The sequence below is a fragment of the Impatiens glandulifera genome, chromosome 2, assembly GCF_907164915.1.
Source record: "Impatiens glandulifera chromosome 2, dImpGla2.1, whole genome shotgun sequence".
Classification (NCBI taxonomy): domain Eukaryota; kingdom Viridiplantae; phylum Streptophyta; class Magnoliopsida; order Ericales; family Balsaminaceae; genus Impatiens; species Impatiens glandulifera.
The window spans coordinates 65,831,131-65,856,313 of NC_061863.1; the positions used below are offsets into that span (position 1 = coordinate 65,831,131).

At 29.8% G+C, this 25,183-nt stretch overlaps 1 protein-coding gene across 1 annotated transcript; it reads left to right on the top strand.

Moving 5' to 3' along the window:
• Nucleotides 1–12,866: 12,866 nt before the first annotated feature.
• LOC124923751 (alanine--tRNA ligase-like) lies at nt 12,867–23,792 on the top strand. The gene is made up of 23 exons (XM_047463720.1): nt 12,867–13,210; nt 13,963–14,201; nt 14,496–14,636; nt 15,388–15,534; nt 15,852–16,004; nt 16,580–16,709; nt 17,500–17,596; nt 17,731–17,851; nt 18,361–18,420; nt 18,648–18,698; nt 18,783–18,878; nt 19,032–19,133; nt 19,625–19,747; nt 20,172–20,315; nt 20,409–20,480; nt 20,572–20,647; nt 20,749–20,891; nt 20,985–21,093; nt 21,268–21,455; nt 21,575–21,664; nt 21,748–21,927; nt 22,269–22,448; nt 23,398–23,792. Exons 1-23 carry the CDS (start codon nt 13,060–13,062, stop codon nt 23,467–23,469), a joined length of 2,865 nt encoding a protein of 954 aa, XP_047319676.1. The 5' UTR covers nt 12,867–13,059; the 3' UTR covers nt 23,470–23,792.
• Nucleotides 23,793–25,183: the final 1,391 nt, after the last annotated feature.

Genomic DNA, 25,183 nt, shown 5'->3' on the forward strand with positions numbered 1-25,183 from the left:
GAACATGGTGAAGGCGGATGTGTACAGTTTCGGCGTGCAATTGTTGGAGATCGTTTGTTGTCGTCGAAGCGTAGAGATGAAGGAGGAGGAAGAAGGGAAGGCAATATTGGGTTTATGATTGTTATGTTGAAGGGAAGTTGGATGAATTGGTTTGGAATGATTCGGAGGCCATGAGTGATTTGAAGAAGGTGAAGAAGTTTATAATGGTTGGTCTTTGGTGCATACAAGAAGACCCTTCTTTAAGGCCTAACATGAAGTTGGTTGTCTTGATGCTTGAAGGAATTATTGAAATCCATCTCCATTCAGCACTAAATAGTTACTAAATCCATTTATTTCTAAATTTTATTAACCGTTATACTTTTTTTTAATAAAGGGTGGTTGTTGTTAGTGTAAGGCATGAAAATAATTTTATACTTGTGAATTTGTTTGAATGTTAATAACTTTAGTTATTCAATGCGAAAACAAAACGGACAAACATGTTATTAATCTTTAAAGAACAATATATGAAGTATTCGCTACCTAAATTTGTAAAAAAATGCATGACAAAATACCTTATTTTTTGATAAATTATAACAACTATTAATAAAAATAAAAAGACGTAAAAAAAAAAAAAAAAGGACATTTGGAATGAAGAAACAAAATAATGTCCAAAACTTAAATTTCATTCTTTTATTAACTACTTTAAGATTATGACAAATGATGATGATTGATGATGGGGATATTTAAAGTTAATATTTATGATTTATGTAGTATATTGAATAAATAATCTAATATTGAATAATTAATGAAAAATCTTAAAAAATAAGTAATACTCTAGTAACTTAGGATTTTTTAGAATAAATCTTGTCTAACACATCTATACATGAACTCCATCTTGATAGTTCTTCGAGAGATTGTGGATTTTTTTTTGGGATAAAATCTATATGAAGATTTTGAGGTTATCTATATTTTTTAATAGTTGTCTTTAAATATAATTTTCTCTTTGTAATCTTTTTATTTTGTTTTGTTTGTATGAAATTAAAAGTTTGTTTTAAAATATATATATATATATATATATATATATATATATATAAAAGAGAGATTGTCATTGCTTAAAAAAAAATATGTTGTTATTTAATATTGACATGTATTAAAAATAATTATAAGACCATTTTTATATGAGAACAAAATACATAAAAAAAATTATAGTAATATATATATATATAATATTTGTGAAATTCAGCATTTACAAAATAAAATGAAAGAATAAAATTATTTCGTTAGTCTGTATTCTTACAAAAACAGTAAAATAAATAAATAAAAACTTTCAAATACAAATAGTTTAATATAAAAAAAAAAATCAGAGTTATTTTTGTTGATAGTACAAAAATCAGGGTTATTTTTACTTTTTGTTTTTTAATCTTGAAACATGAAAAATAAAATTGAGAATGAAATATATATTGGTTGAGATTCAAATAGCCACTTAAAAATAATCAATTTAAAATAAATGATATTACATCTGTCCATAAAGAAAGTCCTATATATTGTAGAAAAAAAAGATTACATAAATATTGTGATATAATTTATAATTAATTATAACATTCAACTTTTTAATTTTTATTCTAACCGCTTTCTTTAATTTATCATAGAATGATTTTCAAAATTTTATCAATTTTTTTCTTTAATTTTGGGTTGTGTCTAGGCTAATTGTTATTTTTTTTAGTTTTAATTTAATTTCAGATTGTTATACATTATATCTAACTTTTGCTCCTTATTTATTAAATAAATCTCAAATATTTTTTAATGTAATTAAATTTAAAAGATATACACTGTTATTTATTTAAATATATTTTAATATTTAACTTTAAGTTTATTAATTACTTTTTAAAAAACAAAATCATTTTTAAGTCAATATTTAATTTAATAATATATTTTATGTAATAGTATTATAAATGAAAATAAAATATTTATTAACTATTTAAAACATATAAAATATAATAAATTATTAAAATTTATTTTATTTTATATAAATTTTTAAAAAATAATAATTTAATTATTATTTTTATTTACCTATTATTAATTAATTTTTTAACATGCTAAAATATTTTATGATAAAAATTTAACATGTATAATGACATTTTAAATTAATTATTTAACAAATATTTAAAATAAATATTATTTTTTTTGTTTTGATATTTAAAACTATTAACTATTCTTATAAATATATAAAATTTAATATATATATATATATATTCAAATATCAAAATAATATTTTTTAAAGTATGATGTATTTGAGACCTATTTGATAATAATAATAATATATAGGTAATATAATAATTAAATAAAAAATAGTAAGAAAAAATATAACTAATTATTTTATATATATTATCCAAAGTTTTTAAATTAAAATATAAATAGTAACTGTAATCCTTGTTTTTATAAAAACAAGTTTAAATTAAAAAAAAAAAAAAAGAAGATTTAATTGTGTTAATATTAGTTGTTTATCAATTTATTTAATAAAAAAATGTTACTTATTATAATAAATTGATTGTTTATCCATTTATTACTATTAGTAATAAGTAACTAATTTATTAAAAAAGTTATTTTTTATTTAATTATTGAATATTTTTAAAAATGGATTTTTATCACAATTACTTTTTAAAATATTTAAAGTAAAAAGTAAAAATAAGTTTTTTTTAACTAATAATTTAATATTTACCTATTATTAATTAATTTTTTAAGATGATAAAAGTCTAACATGTATAATGACATTTTAAACTAATTATGTATCAATAATTTATAATAAAATATTAATATATTTAATAAGATATTGATATTATTTTTTTTTTTATATTTTAAAACTATTAAGTATTCTTATAAACATATAAAATATAATAAATACATAATAATATATATATATATATATTCAAATATCAAAATAATATATATAACACTATATTTTAAATAGTTCATAAATATTTATTATTTTTATTTATAATATTATTTTATAACAAAAAATATATATATTATTAAATTAAATATTGAATAAAATAAATAAATAAATAATGTTTATTCAAAATATATTAAAAGAATTAAAAATAACTGAAAATAAAATATTTAAATTAAAAAAAAATATATTAATTTGTTTTTTAATTTGTGATATTGTTTAAAATAGGAGTTATTTGAGACTTATTTGATAAAAAGAATATATATATATAATATTGGGGGTTTATCAATTTATTGATTATAATTAATCAAAAAGGAAAAAAGTTATTTCTTATTAAATCTTTTTAAGAATTGATATTTATCAAAATTACTTTTTAAAATATTTAAAATAAAAAATAAAAAATATTTTTTTACATTTATTATAAAAAGAAATTTTTAAATATTTAAAGTAAAAAGTATAAATATTTTTTATATTTATTATAAAAAAATATTATTAAATTAAATAAATATTATTTTATTTTATTTTATTTTGGTGAAAAGTGAATTAAAAAAATATCACTTTTTTTTGGTCAAACACATTTTTTTCATTGTGATTTTTTATAAATAAATAAAAATTAATTTTGATACAATATAAAAAAAATCATATATATGTTAAAAGTTTTTCATTTAAAAATAAATAAAGATAAGAACCATATTTTAAAAATGAGGATTAATTAGTTGCGGTTCATACAACATGCATTGGCCGCAGCCTAATTAATGAGAAAAGTACAAACAAAATCGCGCGATCAGTTTTCCTGAATCCTACGGTGCTTAAGAGGAGGCTCCTCCACTGAATTCTCACTGTTTTCCGGTAAAGTCACCGGCGCCGGCGGTTGCTTTCTTTGAGTAACTTTCATCTTTCTGAGCTGCTTAGAATGGTGACTCTTGTGACCACCCAATGCTTGACTAGTAGGAAATGATATCCCACACTCACCACAATAGAACTTCAGTGGGTGCGGTCCTTCATAACCAAAAAGTGTTTTTCTGCTGATACTGTCCAGTTGAAGGTCGCGAAAGCCTGTTCCGTTCCACACACTAGTCTCATAAAACTTGTTCATCATATCACCAGAGGAGGAATTGTTAGGAGTAACACTGTTTTGAGCTGGTTTGGGAATCGAATTATTAAGAAAGGATCCCAGGAATGGTAGATCGGATTCATGAAGCTGGAAAAATGCCTGTTGTTGATTCCCAACTCGATGAAAACCGTCGGAATTGGTTTGGAGATTAGAACCCATGCCACCGATATGACTCATGTTCTGGTTGATAAATGGCTGTTGTTGATTCCCAGCTGGAAGAAAACCGTCGGAATTGGTTTGGAGATTAGAACCCAGGCCACCGAAATGACTCATGTTCTGGTTGATAAATGGCTGTTGTTGATTCCCAGCTGGAAGGATACCGTTGGAATTGGTTTGGAGATTAGAACCCATGCCATTGAAATGACTCATGTTCTGGTTGATAAATGGCTGTTGTTGATTCCCAGCTGGAAGGAAACCGTCGGAATTGGTTTGGAGATTAGAACCCATGCCATTGAAATGACTCATGTTCTGGTTGATAGATGGCTGTTGTTGATTCCCAGCTGGAAGAAAACCATCGGAATTGGTTTGGAGATTAGAACCCATGCCATTGAAATGACTCATGTTCTGGTTGATAGATGGCTGTTGTTGATTCCCAGCTGGAAGAAAACCATCGGAATTGGTTTGGAGATTAGAACCCATGCCACTGAAATGACTCATGTTCTGGTTGATAAATGGCTGTTGTTGATTCCCAGCTGGAAGAAAACCATCGGAATTGGTTTGGAGATTAGAACCCATGCCATCGAAATGACTCATTCTCTGGTTGATAAATGGCTGTTGTTGATTCCTAGCTGGAAGAAAACCGCTGGACTTGGTTAGGAGATTAGAACCCATGCCATCGAAATGACTCATGTTCTGGTTTATAGATGGCTGTTGTTGATTCCTAGCTGGAAGAAAACCGCTGGACTTGGTTAGGAGATTAGAACCCATGCCATCGAAATGACTCATTCTCTGGTTGATAAATGGCTGTTGTTGATTCCCAACTGGAAGAAAACCGTCAGAATTGGTTTGGAGATCAGAACCCATGCCACCGAAATGGCTCATGTTCCGGTTGAAAAATGGCTGTTGTCGATTCCCGCTTGGGAGAAAACTGTCAGAATTGGTTTGGAGATTAGAACCCATGCCATCGGAATGGCTCATGTTCTGGTTGGAAAATGGCTGTTGTGGATTCCCAATTGGGAGAAAACTGTCAGAATTGGTTTGGAGATTAGAACCCATGCCACCGAAATGGCTCATGTTCTGGTTGGAAAATGGCTGTTGTCGATTCCCAATTGGGAGAAATCTGTCAGAATTGGTTTTGAGATTAGAACCCATGCCACTGAAATGGCTCATGTTCTGGTTGAAAAATGGCTGTTGTCGATTCCCAACTGGGAGAAGTCTGTCAGAATTGGTTTGGAGATTAGAACCCATGCCACCGATATGGCTCATGTTCTGGTTGAAAAATGGCTGTTGTTGATTCCCAATTGGGAGAAAACTGTCGGAATTGGTTTGGAGATTAGAACCCATGGCACCAAAACGACTCATGTTCTGGTTGAAGGTTGGTGGGTGAGTATTTATGACGTTGGAAAAGCCAGTCTGAGGAAGGGGAAGTGAGTTTTGGTTTTGGAAAGCTAAATTCTGAAAGGAAGAGTTTGGCACATATGAAGAGTTCATAGAAGTTGGTGGTACTAGATTGTTGATCATCATGTTATGGGTAGGTTCAAGAATTTCAGGGGTTGGATTAATCAATGGAGGGCTAGACATGGTGGCATTCGGGTGATCAGTGAAAGAATGATCAGAAGGCTGTCTATCCATCACTCAGACAGAGAGAAGTTGAGAGAGAACGAGTTTTGATTCTCTTATGTGAATGAGAATGAAACTAGAAGGGCATATTTATATTCAGAGGAGAGTTCTAATTTGACAAAATTTGGCTCTTTTTGAAACACTTGTTTTAGTTTTATTTGGGTCTCTAATTAAGTTTCTACCAAATATATTCTATTCTATTTTTTTTTTAAGATTTACAAAAATTATCCTAATGGGCCTATTAATTGTCTCAGTACATTGAATATGTTATAGTTTATCTTTGTAATCTATACTAAATAGGTTTTCTCTTTATCGCTCTACAAGAAATATTTCTCTTATTCTTGAAACATGTTAATGTTATTAGGGCCGGCGCACTAGTAAGAAATATTTCTCTTATTCTTGAAACATGTTATTAGGGTCGGCGCACTAGTTTATTTTCTACATTTTCTTCATGTACTTCGATGGTTTCTATGGCGCCGCCGCCGAAGAATCATTTTATTTTCTTTCATTCATTTATACTCTAATGTTTTGAATGATTTTCTTTAGTTAAAAGATTTTTCTTCCTCTCATTTTATGTTGATCTTTTGAAGGAATTTTAGTTGAATATTTTTTTGTTTGAAGGGTCATCTACTTTAGTCGAATCGATTTATACACTCGAAGAACTAGTTGTGGCCAAAGTGGAGCGAGGTCATGTCCGACGGATATTGTTTCAGATCTATTCCAACATCCCGGTAGTTTGACCTGATTTATGTAGATCTGATGTTTGTGGATTCTTTTCTTATGCATAACTTATTTTGTGATTCTAATTTGTTTGGCATTCCCGTGTCTTTTATGTATGACATAATCCTCTGGTCATATTGTTAGTGTTTCATTTACAATTGTATTACAATCGTGTACGACGTTCGATGGTTAGTCTTAAGTTCTTATTCAATGTTTTTCGAAATATATATTTATATAACTTATTTTGTAATTCTAATTTGTTTGGCAGTCATCGTGTCTTTTATGTATGACATAATTCTCTGGTTATATTGTTAGTGTTTCATTTACGATATTACAATTGTGTACCACGTTCGATGGTTAGCCTTAAATTCTTATACAATATTTCTCGAAATATATATAGCGTATCTTATTTGTTTATTTTTATATAATTGATTATATTTATTTTATTAAAGATATTTATATATAAACCCTTTCTTTCACTCATATAGTTATTGCTGAAGATTTAACCATCTAATAGAAATTAAGCTACTTTCATCCATACAACAAGGAGATCTAACCCATGCATAAAATCGATCATAGGTAGTAATCAAAGTGAACATTAATTATGTTCATAAAGACAACCAAAGCTAGCAAATAGAGTTAAACAAAATTCAATATGTTTGATTGCTATGTTAGACATATAGAAGTTTCCTACAAAATCTATTTTGAAGCAAAGAACATTGTTTTTTGGTAGTGATTTGAACTATTCACGACCTAATAAAAAAAATATACTATAAGAAAAAATGACAAAACAAATTATCCTATATTGACACTACCTATGTTTGTCAATAAAAGTGCTGTATCTTTTCATTTGTTTTCGAATAAATGATAAATTATTATTATTGTAATGCGTCAAAATATTAGTATTCCAAAAAAATTTTGTTTCTAGTTGACGTTTCATTATTTTATAAAATCTTTGAGATTAAGTCAACATTGTTGAAGATTCAAGATCACAAACATGTACCCTACTTCATCCACATTTTACCTAGTTTATATCCTTTTAACCACATTAAATTAGTTGATATCCTACATTATTCACACATAATTAAGAGTAAGCAATTAGTAGTAACCAACTTACATATTCTTCTCTAGAGAAATACATTTTGAAAATTTTGTTTTGTTTTTCTTTCTAAATAATTTTTTCTAACCTTTTTTTTTCTTCCTAAAAAATGTATCCAACCTAACTTATCCATTTTAATAAGGGGTTTGTAATTTACCCAACCCATGATAACCCAATCTAATTATGGGTTGAATAACTTTATACATGTTTAATTCATTTAATCTTTAAGTAAAATTGAATTTCACTAAACCTCTTTATATAATATTAGACTTTATAAAAAATATTATCTCAATTTTTCTTTTTACATGATTTAGTAAATAAAATAACATGAAACTAAATATAAATTCTTTAGATAATAAATAAATATCAAATTGATTTATTGAGAAATAACTTAATTAAATAGATGTTCTATTACTTACTCAATTAAGTAACTTATATAAACACACCTTAACTATTATATTTATATTATGAGAGTCTACATACCACTTGCATTAAATATATGAAAAAGCTTCACAATTAAGAATTTAACTTCAATCTAATATTGTATATTTGTAATGAGAAACAATTGTCCTAAGACCTATTTTTTTTCTTCTTCTCTTTTTTTGTAATGAGAATCAATAAATCCTAAGATCTTGATGTGTTAATCCAAGTATTTATGATATTCTATGCTTGTATTAAAAGATGAATTAAGTTACAAATGATTAAAAACACAATTAGCCCCCTCAATTTTAATGTAAATGTCAATTCTTGCCATCAAACTTGTAAGTTGATTAATTTTATTACATTTGAATAAGGGTTATTTTTTATTTTATTTTTTTTTTCTAATGAAACTTTATATTATTCACGTAATCTTCCTTTCAAGCTAGAGATAACTCTCAATTTTAATGTAAAAATTATTCATGGCTAAACCAAACACAACAATAGTCCTTTAAAATTTATTTATTTATTATATTTGAAGCAGTTTTACTTTTTATCTCATGAAATTTTATAATATTCATGCGATCTTCCTTTTAAGCTATATCAGATTTTGTATATTTTACACCTAGATATATTCAACAATAATATATATATAATTTGAAATGATTTGAGTAATCTCAATAACAATAGAAAATTTCCCAAACAAGATGGATTCATCCTTTACAAAACATTCCCAAATAATCCTTAAAATATATTTTTTAAAAGAATAAAACTTATTCCAATCCATTTAATTCTGAAAGTCTTACTTTTTATTTCTAGTTTTACTTATTCTCGTAATAAAAACAGGTATGAGTCTTAAAAAATAGAAAATAATTCTTTTTTAGAATGTTGGGTTCCGCTTATTCTATAGAGTGCGACTAATCCCCGGGTTAAGCACGTAGCCCTACAATCACAAATACAGTTAACCATTTTCATGACTATCAAAGCCAACAACGCCTCATTTTCTAAAACTTTGCTTTAAACAATATGAAATCGAATGGGATGTTTCCAATTCTACATATTCATAGACAAATTAAAAACAAAAGATAATAAACATATGACCATAAGTCTTGGGAGTTTGTTAAGTTGGTTCTTAATTTCAATTAATATGTCTTACGGAGCTTGAGAGGAGGAGGATTCACTTCATTCTCGAAGCCATTGTTGCGCCAACCTTTGCTTGTCGTTTGAACTTCTTAATTCTCAAAGCTTCCTTCTTTCTAATCTTTGAATGGTAACTCATATGCCCTCCCAGTGCATTGCTAGTTGGAAATCCCATTCCACACTCACCACATTTGAACTTCAATCGTCTCTGTAACTCTTCCCGGTCGTACCTCAAGTTGTAGTTGCTTCCATGAAGACTTTGATGATCAAACTGGCTCTCCCCACACGAGAACATCGTATTACATGGATTGTTTTGAGCTTCAAGATTAATCGGTTCTCTCAAAAAGGCTTCCAAATAGGGTAAATCGGATTCGTAAAGCTGAAAAAATGGCTCTTGTTGGTTTTCAACTGGAAGAAAACTATTGAAGTCGGTTTGGATAGTAGAAGTCATGTCAAAATTGCAATTGTCATTGAAGAAAGCTTCTGGTTGAGTATTTGGAAAGTAGGTATATGCATTGAGAGGAGAAGGAGATGGAGATATGAAACTGAAATCATGATTAAGGGTTGTATTTTCAAAAGAATAATTTGGCCCATAAAAATTCAAAGAAGTGACTTCATGGTTAAACCATGGATCCATGTACACTTGGTTAGTGGCACTTGGGTGAGTGAAACTTAGAGAAGGATGGCTATACATTATAGTTTGCTTGCGGGTATTATTAGTATTTGTAGTGCATATATATATATATATATGTGCCAAATTTTTTTTGGAGGGAAAATGGCTAGTTTTTGAAAAATGATATTTATTTAGATGAGATGCCAATTTGTTATGCTAATCTCAATTAGATTACCTCATCAACCAATGAAAACAATGATATTTTTATACCAAATAAAGATTGATATGTAAAATAATAGTTTTAGGATAATTCTCACTATTAACCATATGATTTAAAACAATTTATGACAGCAATATTATGTTACTCACTCCAAAATTAAATTCAGATAAAGAAAAACAACAAATTATTATTATTTTCTATAAATTAATATATTTGTATTATATTAAAATATGTAACAATTTAGTTGAAGATTTTACAAAAAATAAATTGTTGATAATGATAGTATTGCAAGTAATTCACTCTAAATAATATATTAATATATGATATAAATTATATTAATTAATTAATTACATAGTTATCATTTTTTTAAATGGGACATACTTATCATTTTCAAATGTTCAAATTTGCAATAAAAAGTAATAGATGTTTTACCCTTTTTCTTGTTATATATTTTGTTATGTATAATGACCTTTTATGTATTTTTAACTACTAAAGTAATAGTGATTAACAAAAACAGAAAAAACAACTAAAATAAAAAGTTTCACTATTATTTGTATTAACTAAATAATTATTAAGAGATGAAATCACAAGATGACCCCTCTAATCATTTAGTTGAAGGTTTCCATTTTATTATAAAAACAACAATCTTATTTTATAATATTTGGAAATATATATCCAAACTTAAAAATGGAAAAAATAAAAGTTTTATATATTAATAATATTATATAAATATTTTGAAAATAATTTTATTAACACTTAAAAATACTATATAAATATTTACCAAAACTCTAATAAAATTCTCATTTAGGAAATTATATGAAGATTACAAATACAATTTGATATGATTCAAAATATAACCCAAATATTTAGAAAATCCAGGGTAAATTTTGGTTTGTTAATTTATTGATTTTTTCATGAATTTTAATTTTTGATTTTTTCTAATGTAACATTTAATTTTATTGTGTTTAAAGACTTGTTTTTTATTATAATGAATTAACCTTATAAAAAAACACTTTGGAAAGAAAAATCAAGAGAGAACTTAAAATGAAAAATATGTTTATACCAATTTATTGAACATTTGAAAACACTTTTGAGAGATGAGTTTATGTTTAGACTATACTCAACCGATTTGTTTTTGAAGTATTTTATTATGGTTTTATTGATGAAATGACATTTTAAAATATAACTTAAATATATATATATTTATTTATTTATAAATTTATTGATGTTTTTATACCCAGTCATATTACAATTGAATATTTGAAATTAAGATATTAGAAAAACAATAAAATTATAATATATATTTTTTAATAATATAAATTAATAATTAATATATATTATAACTATAATTAAGTTTATTAATATATTTTTTGTCAGCCTCTATCACTCATATAAACTAAATTTATATTTGAAAAATAAACTATTTGATAGATTTTATAACTCATATAAAAAACTGGACTAAATTGTTCATAATTAATATTGTGAATAATTTGAAAATAAATGTTTGTAATAATTTTTTTTTTGTATTTATAGTCATTAGTATTTACATAAGATGATGTAGTGAATATTTATTATTATATTAAAAATATAATTAATCAAACTAAAATAATTATTTAAATAGTAATATAAAATTGTAAATTGGCTATACAGATAATTTATGTGAGGTATTACTATAAGTTGTTCGTTACGATTCCATATAATTTTTATTGAGAAAAATTTTGGGAGTCAAATATTTCATCTAAGATCTCGTTTTTTGGATGAAGCGTTATTCATGAATCATGATGAAATTCTAACCGATGTTATGTGCATGGAAAAATATTGCATTATGGCTAGTCGTTGTCGTATTTGTCAAAAAAAATGTTGAAATGACAACTCAATTATTTTTGCATAGTCGAGGGGTGACTAGTATTTGAAGTCTTTTATGAAGTATTAGTGAGATTTATTGGGTGATACCCGATCTTTTAGATAGTTGTTGAAAAGTTTTGAATTGATGCGGCTGATATGACAGAGCTACATATTTGTGTTACTATCTCAATTATTATCTGGGGAGCTATCTAGTTGAAAAGAAATCGTCGAACTTTCAGTGATCATAATCGTCCAATGCATATCATTCATAATACTATTATTATGATATTTTTTTAGATTCATTCAGTAAAGGCAGTACAATCTTTCGAAGAATTTACGAGCTCTTTAAAAAGTAATATTAAAATATAAATAATTAAATTTATAAAAATAATGACGTAAATATTAATATTAAAATATAAATAATTGAATTTATAAAAATAATAATTTCAATTGATATATGAAAATATAAATTATCAAATTTATAAAAACAATAATATATATGTATTAAAAAAAATTGAACAGTAAAAGTGATTAGTTTAAAAATTATTGATGTTGGAAAATAATCCTAAAAGTTAGTTTGACAATTCCTCGGACAACTCTAACCCAAATAAAACAAAAATTAAATTATTTTTATTATTTATTTTTTATATATTGTATAATTTATTGTGTATTATATTGATTTGACAATAAAATAAAAATAATAATTTTTAAAGTGATTTTTTTTTTAAAAAAATTCAAAAGAATAAAAAAACTTGAAATAAACCAAAAATCGACATGATTAACCTTAATAACTAACCAGTTTACACTGAATAATTAAATTTATGAAGATGTAGCCAACAATATTAAGATAAATCGGATCCGCTTGTCCATTTGATTTGATTTTGATGGAAACGAGAGAGAGGATTTTGTAGCAAAGATATTAATCCATTTGGACAGGCCTAATTATATTACCCACTCAAAGTAAACCCGTATATAAAATGCCACAATTTGGATGAGGGTTTTGTGCAAGACTTCGTGGCGCTGTTGCCTATTATCATCCAAGGCGGCTACTTTCTCTCATCCGGCGACTTTAATCCCAACTCCGACACATAAGATCAGGGATCTCAATCTTACTCGTCCTCATCGATTCTTTCTTAATTTCTCATCTATTCTCGATACACTACAGTTCCGACACTCATTTGGCGCGATGGGGTCGCAGCCGCAGGAGGAAGTACACTGGCCAGCCAACAAGGTCCGAGACACTTTCGTTCAGTTCTTTGAGGGAAAAGAACATGTGTTTTGGCGTTCGAGTCCAGTTGTCCCGCTCAATGACCCCACTCTCCTCTTTGCGAACGCTGGTAAACGTTTCTGCATGCCTTCATTTTCATTACCCACAATTGACTGTTCGCTTTTTCAAGTGTGGTGTTTCCTTCATGTTCAATGCTAATTCGATCATCACTTTCAGTTTACGCTTCCATTTCGTTTACAGTAGAGCTTATCTGTTGAATTGGGAACAAAAACTAACAACATTCCTGCCATTCTGACACCCTGCTCATCTTAAAAGTCCCCTTTTTGATCACCAGCTACGAATACATTTGATTTTGTGGATGATGGACATACCTTTGATGTCATACATTTGAGGCTGGCTTTGCAGAGATTAGAGTTACTTCAAGAATTCTGTTTTCAGTGACTAATTATTATGTCTTTACATTGATCCATCAAAACTACTTTCACGATTGCTGATGAAGGTCCAGTTCTCAAATGGTACCTGGAGATTTACTTGCTTTTCAGTGTTTGTACAGGAAGATTTCATCATTTCTCTTCCCACCTGTTGGGCGTGGATGTCAACACACTATTGATGCTTGATATTGCCTCATTTTCTCTATAGGGAAGAAGAGAAACAATAGGAATGTGTAGTATCCTTTGCTCTTAGAAGTTTGTTTCGAGACTTTCTATGTGGTTTACTTGTACATATATATTTTATATTAATAATGTAAGTAGCATGTTCTTCTGATAAGAAACTGATAAGTTATCCTAGGTGTTCCTTTTTTTCACTACAAGTGTTTGTTTCTGCATATCATTCAAAATTGCTGACTCTGCAATATGACAGGTATGAACCAGTTCAAGCCTATTTTTCTGGGAACTGTTGATCCCAACAACCCCATGGGAAAACTTGCTCGTGCTTGCAATACCCAGAAGTGCATTAGGGCTGGTGGAAAACACAATGATCTGGATGATGTGGGAAAAGATACTTATCATCACACATTCTTTGAGATGCTTGGTAACTGGTCATTTGGCAATTATTTTAAGAAAGAGGCTATTGAATGGGCATGGGAGCTTCTCACTAAGGCAAGTGAGTTGATAACCTATTCCTGCATGTCTCCAAACCTTGTTTTATCACTTGTGTCCATGAATTTACTTCCATGTAACCATCTCTAACTGTTTAATAAGAGACCTTGGAGAAAACATTAGTTTATGTTGATTAATCATTACAATGTAAATGGAATTTTGATAGTCTCAATTCCATACATATCCAACAATGTCAGTTTATGATATATGGGGAAATCCCTACCTCTTTATTTGCTTTTCCAATAATATTCTTGTTTCTTGTAGTTCTCATTTTATTTTGAATTTTGCCTGCAGGTCTATATGTTACCTACTGATAGGATTTACGCCACCTATTTTGGTGGTGATGATAAAGCTGGACTTGCTGCTGATAATGAAGCTAGAGATATATGGCTGACTTTCTTGCCACCTGCCCGTGTCTTGCCCTTTGGTTGCAAAGTATGTAATTGTTTGATTATGATTTTCTTCCATCTTTTGCTGTCACACCCATAGTGCAAATTTTCTGAACTAGTAATTTCATTTGTTTTTTTTGTTCAGTATTTCATGGCACATTGATATGACATGGATGACTTTGCTTCTTTATGCTTCACACTTTGGTTATATCTTTAATTTACTCACAATCATTATCTTTTCATGATGTTTAATGAAGAGGAATCTCTATGTTGAACCCTGGTACTGGAATTCAAAACATGTAGTATAGTTGATTTTTTTTTTTTTATTCGTCTTGTCTCTTGATGAGTGGTAAAAATCTAAAATTTAATTTGTTGAACTGATAGAAAGAAAAGTGATCTAATGGTTCTCTTAGTTGTCCCTCGCAAACATGCACCTTTGCTTACTAAATAGTTGATCCAGGGACAGAAGATGTATGGCCTGTGATTTTTTTCTATTTGTGAGAGGCATGAGAGGTGCTCAATTATATGTTAGATTTGTCGAGTTCAAATGCTAATATGAGAAGAATACTTGGATACATCATGCTTGCATTCTTGTACATATTTTTTGTCATTCTCTTGTAAAGTCATTTTCCTGGAAAGAACTCCTATCACATATCTCCAGCAATGTTACTAAAGAGAATAAGGAACTGCAATCAAAAATTTTGTTTTATGCATGTGTTTTCACAATTATACTATACAAGTTGTAGAAAACTTCGAGTGTCAGAAGTCCTAATGGTAAATACCAATATTATGAGCAGGACAATTTTTGGGAGATGGGTGATACTGGGCCGTGTGGACCCTGCACTGAAATACATTTTGACCGAATAGGTAATCGTGATGCTGCTTCACTGGTTAATAATGATGACCCCACATGCATTGAGATTTGGAACCTTGTGTTTATTCAGGTAAGTGTAAACTTGTCTATTTCTTGTTCTTTGTAATTGGTCCAATTGTTAGTATTTCTTAGAAATAAATTATATAAATCTAGAGATTACTGTTGCTGACATGTTGAGGGAGCTTAATGTTATTATTGTTATGTAACATTATATATCTCCCATTAAGTTGTCAGCTTCATGATTCAGAAAGAGCAATAAATATTAAATGTTATCAAAGTATTCTTCCTGCACTATAGCTTTATATGCTAGATACATGTTCCCACTTTTATTAGTTTTCTTCCCTTACCATCACTTCTACCAACATGCATTACTTATGTTAATTGCAGTTTAACCGGGAAGCAGATGGTTCACTAAAATCTCTCCCATCAAAGCACGTAGATACTGGAATGGGTTTTGAAAGATTAACTTCTATCCTCCAGAACAAGATGAGCAATTATGACACAGATGTGTTTGTACCTATCTTTGATGCCATCCAACAGGTACATGTGGGACATTATGTTTCTGTTATTTTTCTTTGCTGATTCTTGGAAAAATTATATTTTTTGTGGGAGTTTATGCTATTTAAGATTCCAATGGTAATATATGTTTTAGGAGAAGTACTAATGACTAATTTAGTATATCTGGCTCTTTTGTAGATAAATTCAGACCTATATCTTTGTTAGAGTTTTGCTTAGCAATATGTATTCCTTTTTTGTTTGGACAGTAGAATAATTTGTTGCTTAATTGTGGATTCTGATGGAAAAATTGGAGTTTATTACTCTTTGTTTTCCATGATTGTCGTCATTGTTTTGATTTTGAGTTATCTCTCCCTGTGAGAAGGTTGTAAAGCAAAATTAACCAAGATGTTCTCCCTCAGTTTGCTCTTCAACATTTCATTGCAAGTATGAAGCTGCAATTTTACTCTTATCATTTTAGGTGCTGGTACTGTGGAGTAGATGGTAGAATGTATAGCTGAATTAGAGCAACGTTGCTCAGATTTCTTGTTTTTGGAAGTATTGTACTGTTTATATCTCCTGTAGTTTTCTTTGCTTAACAGCTGTTATCAATCTGGTAGGCAACTAGTGCTCGTCCGTACTCTGGAAAAGTTGGTCCGGATGATGAAGACAAAGTTGATATGGCTTATAGAGTTGTCGCTGATCACATTAGGACTCTTTCCTTTGCAATAGCAGACGGTGCTTGCCCAGGTGAAATATTGTCATTTTTCATCCATTATGACTTTTGGTCCTGTCCTTATTTCTGCTATCTCACTAGTTTTAAAAATAAAGTATAATAGGTGATGTCATCATGATGATTTCTGTTTTCTGTCACTTAGTCTTCTGCTCTTAACTTTGATCTTGCCTATAGTTAATTACTGTGTAGAGATGGTACAGAGCTAAAAAGATATTAGCTGATGTCTAAATCCACAATACAAGGCTATGCTATGCGTACAAGTCCAGAGAGGATATGTTAAATTTATCACACTAAAGACGTTCAGAGAGGATATGTTATATTTAGTACATACACTATCATAGATGCACATCAGTGCTCATAGAACATACTTGTATCTTGGAGAAGGAATTAGATACTTGTAAGATGGAACAAAAATGAACTGTTACTATTTGGACAATGGATATGATACTTGATATGCCTAGTGGGTGTTCAAATCGACATCATTGCTCTTTCAGGACAATTATTATTCAATACAGATTATATGTTCTGGCGTGCTTTGAATGTTAAACATGTTACTGATGTGCATCTTTTGCTGTGTAAATTTGGGGTCTAGGTTACATTTTAAACACTGAACCTGTAACAGTTATAAAACCGTCTTCAAATTAAGTAAGTATGTGGTGGCAGCAGTGTTCTTGTTAGTTGTTTATATCATTTTTCTACTCACTGTTCTGATGAGAGAAATCTTGTGCATTATTTTCTCATTAGTCTTGACAACTTTTATGGACCACTTGGTGTGGGATTGATCATTAAGCTTTGCATGTGCAGGAAATGAGGGACGTGATTATGTGCTCAGACGTATTCTTCGCCGAGCAGTACGCTATGGCACTGAAGTTTTGAAAGCGAAACCAGGATTTTTCAGTGGGTAAGAATCTTTTTTGTATTGCTGCACTTCTTTGTATTCGTTTTATACTCTGTTTAAAATTAAAATATGAAGTCCCTTGTTCTCATTTGATGAGTATTTTAATTATTATAAATTGACAATTTTATGGATTACAGGCTTGTAAGTGTTGTGGTGCAACTAATGAGTGGCACTTTCCCAGAGCTGAAACAACATGAAGTGCATATCAGGGAGATAATTGCAGATGAGGAAACCAGTTTTGGGAAGACATTGCTCAATGTAAGCTGTGGTTTATGAACTTCATCGGAAATCTTGATAGTATCTTAACATATCCTTTTATTGTAAGGATAGTGTGTTTTATAAAATTATGTAGATTGCAGTTTACAGCAAACCAAGTGCCTTTTTTATTAGTTAAAAGTTTGCACTAATATTGTTGTGAAGTACGAGTCCTACAAACATGATTAAAAAATAAAGGGGTGGGAAAGAAGAAATAGAGAGAACAGCTGCGACCTTTAAGCATTAGGCTGGAATCTATATAACAATGAATCACAATGACAATCATATCCATTTATGGGCATTAGGAATTTGAACCACCCTACTTCTTAGGGTTTAGAGGCCATCTTGCATCTTTTATGAGCTATTTAACAATTTACATCTCACTTAATCTGATCTTCACCTGCTGTTCCATAAAGTTTCGTTAGTGTTGGTAATTCACGAATGTGCTATGAGCTAATATGTTGTCTTTCTTTCCAAAAAAAAATACTAATGTATTGGTCAATTATTTTCAGGGTATTGAGAGATTTAAGCGAGTGGCACATGATCTTCAAGGAAAGAAATTAAGCGGGCAGGCAAGTTCTTCAGCTCTATTCTTTTCCCAGCCTCCTAATGTTATTTGTTAGTGCATTGTGAAGCAATGTTCTGACTATGTTGTTTGTTTAATTATGATATGTTTATCCAGTAATTTATATCATTTCCCTAATAACAATGTTCTGTATATTGTACTTGTTCTCACCATTTAAGTGGCAAGGCAGAGTTTTATAAAACCTGGGGATAAATTTTGTTTAAATTTTTGCAGGATGCATTTATCTTGTGGGACACATTTGGTTTTCCTCTAGATTTAACTCAGGTATGGAAATTAACATACTGCTCTACCATTTTTATTGCATAAATCCCACTCGAATTTTCTTACCTTGTCCCATATCTCTACTAGTTGATGGCTGAGGAAAGAGGCTTGGAAGTTGATACTGAAGGCTTTGACATTGCTATGAATGAGGCAAAAGAAAGGTCAAGAAATGCCCTGAACAAGGTGAGTGTTCCATTAATTTCATGGCAATTGTGGTAGCTGTTTGTTTGCATTCAATTTTGGTTGTGGGTTGAGTCTGTACTTAAATTCTTGTGAATATCCAAAATAATTTGAAAGAAGCTTATGTTCATCCATTTATTTGTTTCTTGATGACAGCAAGCCGGAGGCACTTTTGTAATGGATGCGGATGCTACCTCTTCATTAAATAAAAAGAATATTCCTCCAACCGATGATAGCTTCAAGTTTATATGGTTTCAGGTGAACCTATATTATTGAAATAGTATTATAGGATTATACATTCTTGCCTTTGTATGTAAGTGGTAAAGCCCCTTTCTTTCTTTTTTATATAGAGAATTAAGTGAGAGAAGTTAATGACTTGATGGAAAAAGTAATTTATTGAAATTGAAATTGTAAGGTTGCAGTGGCGTTTATCCAAATAAGCATTAATAAATATCATTGAATCTTAGAGAAAGGTGAGCCGAATGTCTCCTAGGATGCACAATGCACCTCGGGTATTGGGTGTCTATTGGGTGCTCTGCTCTTTAAACGATTTTGTGTTCACGGTTTTCTGTTGCAGTTCAAGATATTACTTTCATTTATCAAAATCTGCAAGACTTCATTTGGTCCCTCTTACACATTTTATGGGTTACCACTGAACTTTATTTCATTTAGGATTTCAATGTTATCTGTAAAAATTGACCCAAGTTCCAAGTTCTAATATACAATTGCTACTGTTTTTGTTAAATCAGGATCATCATAGCACAGTGAAAGCTATTTATACTGGAAGAGAATTCTTGGAAAGCGTTTCTTGCAATTCTGAAGTTGGCATTGTACTTGAAACCACTAGCTTCTATGCTGAGCAAGGTGGACAGGTATAAAACTCAATCTTATTTTGTGTCATGTGAAATATACATTTTTGTCTAATGACTCACTTTTTTTGACAAAGGTCAACTTTCTAACTATTCACTTAAGCAGTTATAACTGAACTTATTCTGCTGACTTAGGCTTTGTTTGATGAAGGGTTATTTGGATTAACCCCTTATCCCGTCATCAACCAAAATACCAAATTTACCCTTTATTTTTATTATAACATTTTAAAATATTAAATATAAAGGATATTTTAGTCATTTAACCCAAATCACCCCAATTAATCCACTTTTTCATCAAACAAGGTTTTTTTTCCAAAAAACTGATTAAAATATAGCATGCTTCAAACACGCTCTTAATTATTATTTCAATGTTTATTGATAGTAATCATCTAGGCGGGTGTTTTACTTTTTTCTTCATTTATGACAGATATTTGATACCGGATCACTTGAAGGCCCTTTTGGTTCATTTGAAGTTTCTAATGTACAAGTTTATGGAGGCTTTGTTGTTCATATTGGTTTCTTTACCAAGGAAACTTGCAAACTGTCCGTTGGAGATAAAGTTATTTGCAGAGTAAGATTCCAGTTCAGTTCACCATTGGACTTTTCCTGGCCTTGCACCATTTCCAAGTATTAACACTTTATTTTTTTCATCTTCCTTGAGCAGGTCAATTATGATAGGCGTAAACTCATAGCCCCTAACCATACGTGTACACATATGTTGAACTTTGCTCTCAGGGTAATAAGCTATGCAGCATTGCTCCTTTTCCATTCTGTTTGTACTTTTGTCATTGATCTGATAATCTCCTTACCTTTGAACCTGAATGCAGGAGGTACTTGGAAATCATATTGACCAGAAAGGCTCAATTGTTCTTCCTGAGAAATTAAGATATGATTTTTCTCATGGTAGTAAACTCTTGTAGTTGAAAATCTTTGAGCTAAAAAAAGGCTACCTTCATATATGAACTGATTCGATTTAATAATTTTTACTAACTATTGTTTAACAGGAAAGCCTGTTAAACCAGATGAATTGAGGAGGATTGAGTCAATTGTTAATGAGCAAATTAAGGCTGAAATGGATGTATTCTCCAAGGAGGCAACATTGTCTGAGGCTAAGCGTGTAAAGGGTTTACGAGCTGTATTTGGAGAAGTAAGCTGCATCAATTCTATCACTTCTCTCTTTCCATATTCGTCTAATAGATAATGTTTTCCTTTGATTACAAGATGCTTCTTATTTTCTTAGGTCTATCCTGACCCAGTAAGAATAGTAGCTATTGGTAAAAAGGTGGAGGATCTGCTGGCTAATCCAGAAAGTGACGAGTGGATGTCAATATCTACAGAATTTTGTGGAGGTGCTTTCCCTATGATTATTTGAAACTATATATGTGCTCTAAAAATCATTGAGGGGGTGTGTATGATAAAACTGAAAATTAATAGTTGAAATGATAATACTGAATTTTAAGTGCCAAATTAGTAAAGAGTGTTTGAAAAATAAATCTTGTCTAAATGTTTTCTTGTGTTTCTAGGGACCCACATTTCAAATACGAGAGAGGCCAAGGCTTTTGCTCTTTTGTCTGAGGAGGGCATTGCTAAAGGGATTCGTAGAGTAACTGCTGTTACAACAGATCCAGCTTTTAAGGCCATTGACTTGGCGCTCTCACTAGAGCAGGAAGTAATTGAGGCATCATCGGGTGAAGGAAGCTTGCTAGAGCAGGTTTATTCTCATTTTTGTGGTCTTTATTTTAATTTTTTATTTATTTACCTTGTAACATTAGTAGAAACAACATTTTTGGGGCTTAATGTACATTTGTTATCTAAATCAATTTTCTCCAGAAAGTAACATCTCTAAATCAACGAGTGGAATCAGCAACTATTCCCGCAGCCAGGAAAACTGATCTCAAGTCAAAACTCTCTGTACTTCAGGTTTTATCTTCTCTTAATACACATGTGAATAATGCAATAATAAGTATAGAAGAATCGTTTGATTTTAGTTTGTCTCTCATCAGAGTCAAGTGATAAAAGCTAAAAAGAAGATTGCTGAAGAAAACATACAGAAAGCCATTAAAGTAGCAGCTGAGACAGCAGAAGCTGCTGCTGCTGACGGAAAATCTTTCTGCATCTCGTGCATTGATGTTGGATCGGATACAAATGCTTTGCGTGAAGCAGTTGTGAAAGTCATGGAAAAGGTCATTGCTGTCATCTTCAACCTTTGACCCTATCTCTCTCTATGGCCTTGTTTAATGTGGGTTATTCGTGATTAATTTCAAATAACCCACCAACCAATTATTTACACATAATTCAAATAATCAAATAAAATATCCTCAATTTTTCCTTAAAAAATATGTATTCCTGATATATTTATACACCTAATGTCTTTTTACCCAAATAACCTACATTTTTATTTAAGTTGTTTGGAAATAACAACTTGGTTATTCAAATAAAAGATCAAACAAGGCCTAGATTCTTTTGTAATTTTCTTCTTTGTATATGTTGCCTAACTCTGTTTGTATTATGTATAAATGAACAGAATATTGCGGGCATGGTTTTCAGCACAGATTTAACATCAAAGAAGACACTAGTATGTGCAGGAGTACCTGATAAAGCAGATAAATGCAAAGAGCTGAAGGTGGTTGAATGGTTAGGGGAAGCACTGAAGCCTCTCAAAGGGAAAGGAGGTGGAGGGAAAGGCGGTCTTGCTCAAGGACAGGTTAGTCTTGTTCAATATAGTTCATGTGACATTTTCTTAAACTGTCATGCATAAAGTATTTATTAGTTCTATTTTAAAACGAAACATTACAGATTGTGACATCTAATGATGCAGTACTCTTCCATCACTCTGGATTATTGTAGTTTCAGCTTCTTTATGTCAAAAATCAATTGAAAACAGGGGGGCATGACTGGGGTGTCAAGCAAAATAAAACTCAATTTTAAACCAAACAAAATCAATCTTATAAAATGTTAGCTTCCTGTTTTCTGGAAAATATTGTGATCTCCAATATAGAATCTTAGAGCTTGTTTTGATGTAGGGGGTTCTTAAATAATCTGATATTATTTTTTGGAAAAAAAAACTCTTGCTTGATGAAAAAGTGGATTATTAGGGTTATTTATGTTAAAGAGTAATGATAGAGAGCGGGAAAATTCTTGACAAGAATGTGTAGGGGATGATGTGTCACATTCTAATTGATTTGAAAATCTTAAAATTCTCTTTCCTATTGAATTTTCAATCCACTTAGAATGTGACATATCATTCCCTATATATTCTTTTCAAGATTCTTCCCGCTCCCTATCATTACTCTTATGTTAAATGACTAATATATTTTGTATTAATATTTAAAATATTATTAAAAAAACAAAGTAAATGTAATTTGATATTTTGCTTGATGATTTGAAACATGATAAGATATGGTGTTATTTGGATTCTTCATCAAATAAGGCCTAAGTTCTTTAATTGTGAATTTACATGTGCTGGATGATACACTTGCAACTTTTAGCAGCACCATACATAAGTGCACTTCTTCCAACTCTAGCCTATGTCTAGATGGATGGATTCTAGCAAAACTTGCACATTGTTCTTTTCTGTTCCGATTGGCAACTGAATTTGATTTCTTCTAGATTCTTCTATGTTAGTGTACCTAATATCATTTGTATGATTTTAGGGATCCGAAATAACCAATTTGGAAGAAGCAGTGAAGCTAGCGTCGTCATTTGCCTCTTTGAAGCTGCAGTGAGATTCTGTTCCGTTTGATTAAACAGTTTTCTTCCTTTCTTGCAGTTTCTATCTTCATATTGATAGAAATGATAAAAATAGTGAAAGATAATTGGGATAAACTGGAGTTGTTGTTTCGCACAATGAACTCCCATATGATCCCGTTTTATTTTCTTATCTGCTGATACAAAGGTAAAATGGTGACAAACTCTTGTGCTTCTTTATTTGTGGTGTTTTTTACTCATTTTTTTTTTTTTTATCAAATCTTGTTCAGACAATTTCTATTGTTACTCCACTCCCCTTCAGAGGAAATACTTAATTGCAGTGGTTTTAATTTGATGTTTTTTTTATCAGTTCATGTATGAATGGAATAGTTGTACGTTATCACCATGGATCACTGCTGCAAGCTTTCCAAATTTTAGTAGTATTCTTTCTTACTGTTTTGATATAAATTACTCATAACTGCTTCTATTTCATATGAAGTTGCACAAGAACTTTTTGAAACATTGAGAAATAGTGTATCTTCTATCTTTTCAATATTATATCTTGATCTAGTGTATCACTAGGGATTAAGGATTTGCCTTTTCTAATGATTCCTATGGATAGGATAAAATCAAATTTTGAATTTGTTAAAATCCTGAACAGATACTTTAAAATATCAAATAACCTTAGCTTAATTTCTTAATACTTTCTGCTTGCCTAGCCTGATTCTAAGTCCTTGTTTTCTAATAGATAATGTATTAGAAACTTGTTTGTGTTGGTATTTATTTTACTACATTAGTTATCAATAATTTTAAGAATTGTATTATTTTTCTAAGGTAAAAACATGTAATCAAATTTATCTGTCTATTTCCCGTAAATCAATGAGCTTTTTCAAATGAGATCCATGCCCATTTTCAAATACAACATGATTTTCAAAAGATGACATTTTGATAATCTTGAGTTATTTTTCTTCTAGATCAAGGGTGTTTATTTAAACCATGTGATTCCAAGATCCAAGTTGTTGAGATAAACCCTTCTTTGAGAAAAGTTGATAGTATAATTTATATTGATACTTTATATATTGATTTTAATTTAAATGGCGTAAAAGTGCAATTATCACATAAATTGAATGTAATTATTGATCAATTGAAAGCTGAATGGACAAGTTTTATAGTCACATGCTATTCTGTTAAACTTGTATTAAAAGTTAAAATATTTTATTATAATGTAGTTATTCTTTTATTTCTTTAGTGAACACTGAACACTATCAAAAGAGATTATTTTAAACTGATTTAAAATTATTGGTGTGATATGTGGGGAGGTGTGCTTTCCTCATAAACTTAAAGTTCATTTTTTTCATTAAAATTTTATTATAAATTGTGACATTCTTTGTTTTACAGTACAAAATAATGCATGTCTTCCGTCGATTTCAAACTTTTAGACATATGTGGTAAGACATATGTATTTGTACAATTAGTTTATTTAAACGTATATACTAATAAAGATCATTTAAACATATTTACTATCAAAAATATGTTTATTTAGCCTCGGTTAGGACATCTCCAATTGGCCGGTAAACGTAAACTCATACCCATTTTTTACTCTCTTTCTAAGAAAAACGCATATTTGCGTATTTACAGTTCATTTCGCACAAAAATTAATTCTAAATTTTTAAATAAGTCCTTCAAATATATAAACTCTTTAATTTAAATATTAAACTTTTTTATATAAATTATTTAAAACATTTCATTTGG

Excerpts from the sequence above, each read along its gene's own strand:
- LOC124923751 (XM_047463720.1), top strand. The coding sequence starts at position 13,060 with ATGGGGTCGCAGCCGCAGGAGGAAGTACACTGGCCAGCCAACAAGGTC. Across the intron at positions 18,699-18,782 it reads TTCCTCTAGATTTAACTCAG|TTGATGGCTGAGGAAAGAGG; the intron begins GTATGGAAATTA and ends TATCTCTACTAG. Across the intron at positions 22,449-23,397 it reads GCGGTCTTGCTCAAGGACAG|GGATCCGAAATAACCAATTT; the intron begins GTTAGTCTTGTT and ends GTATGATTTTAG.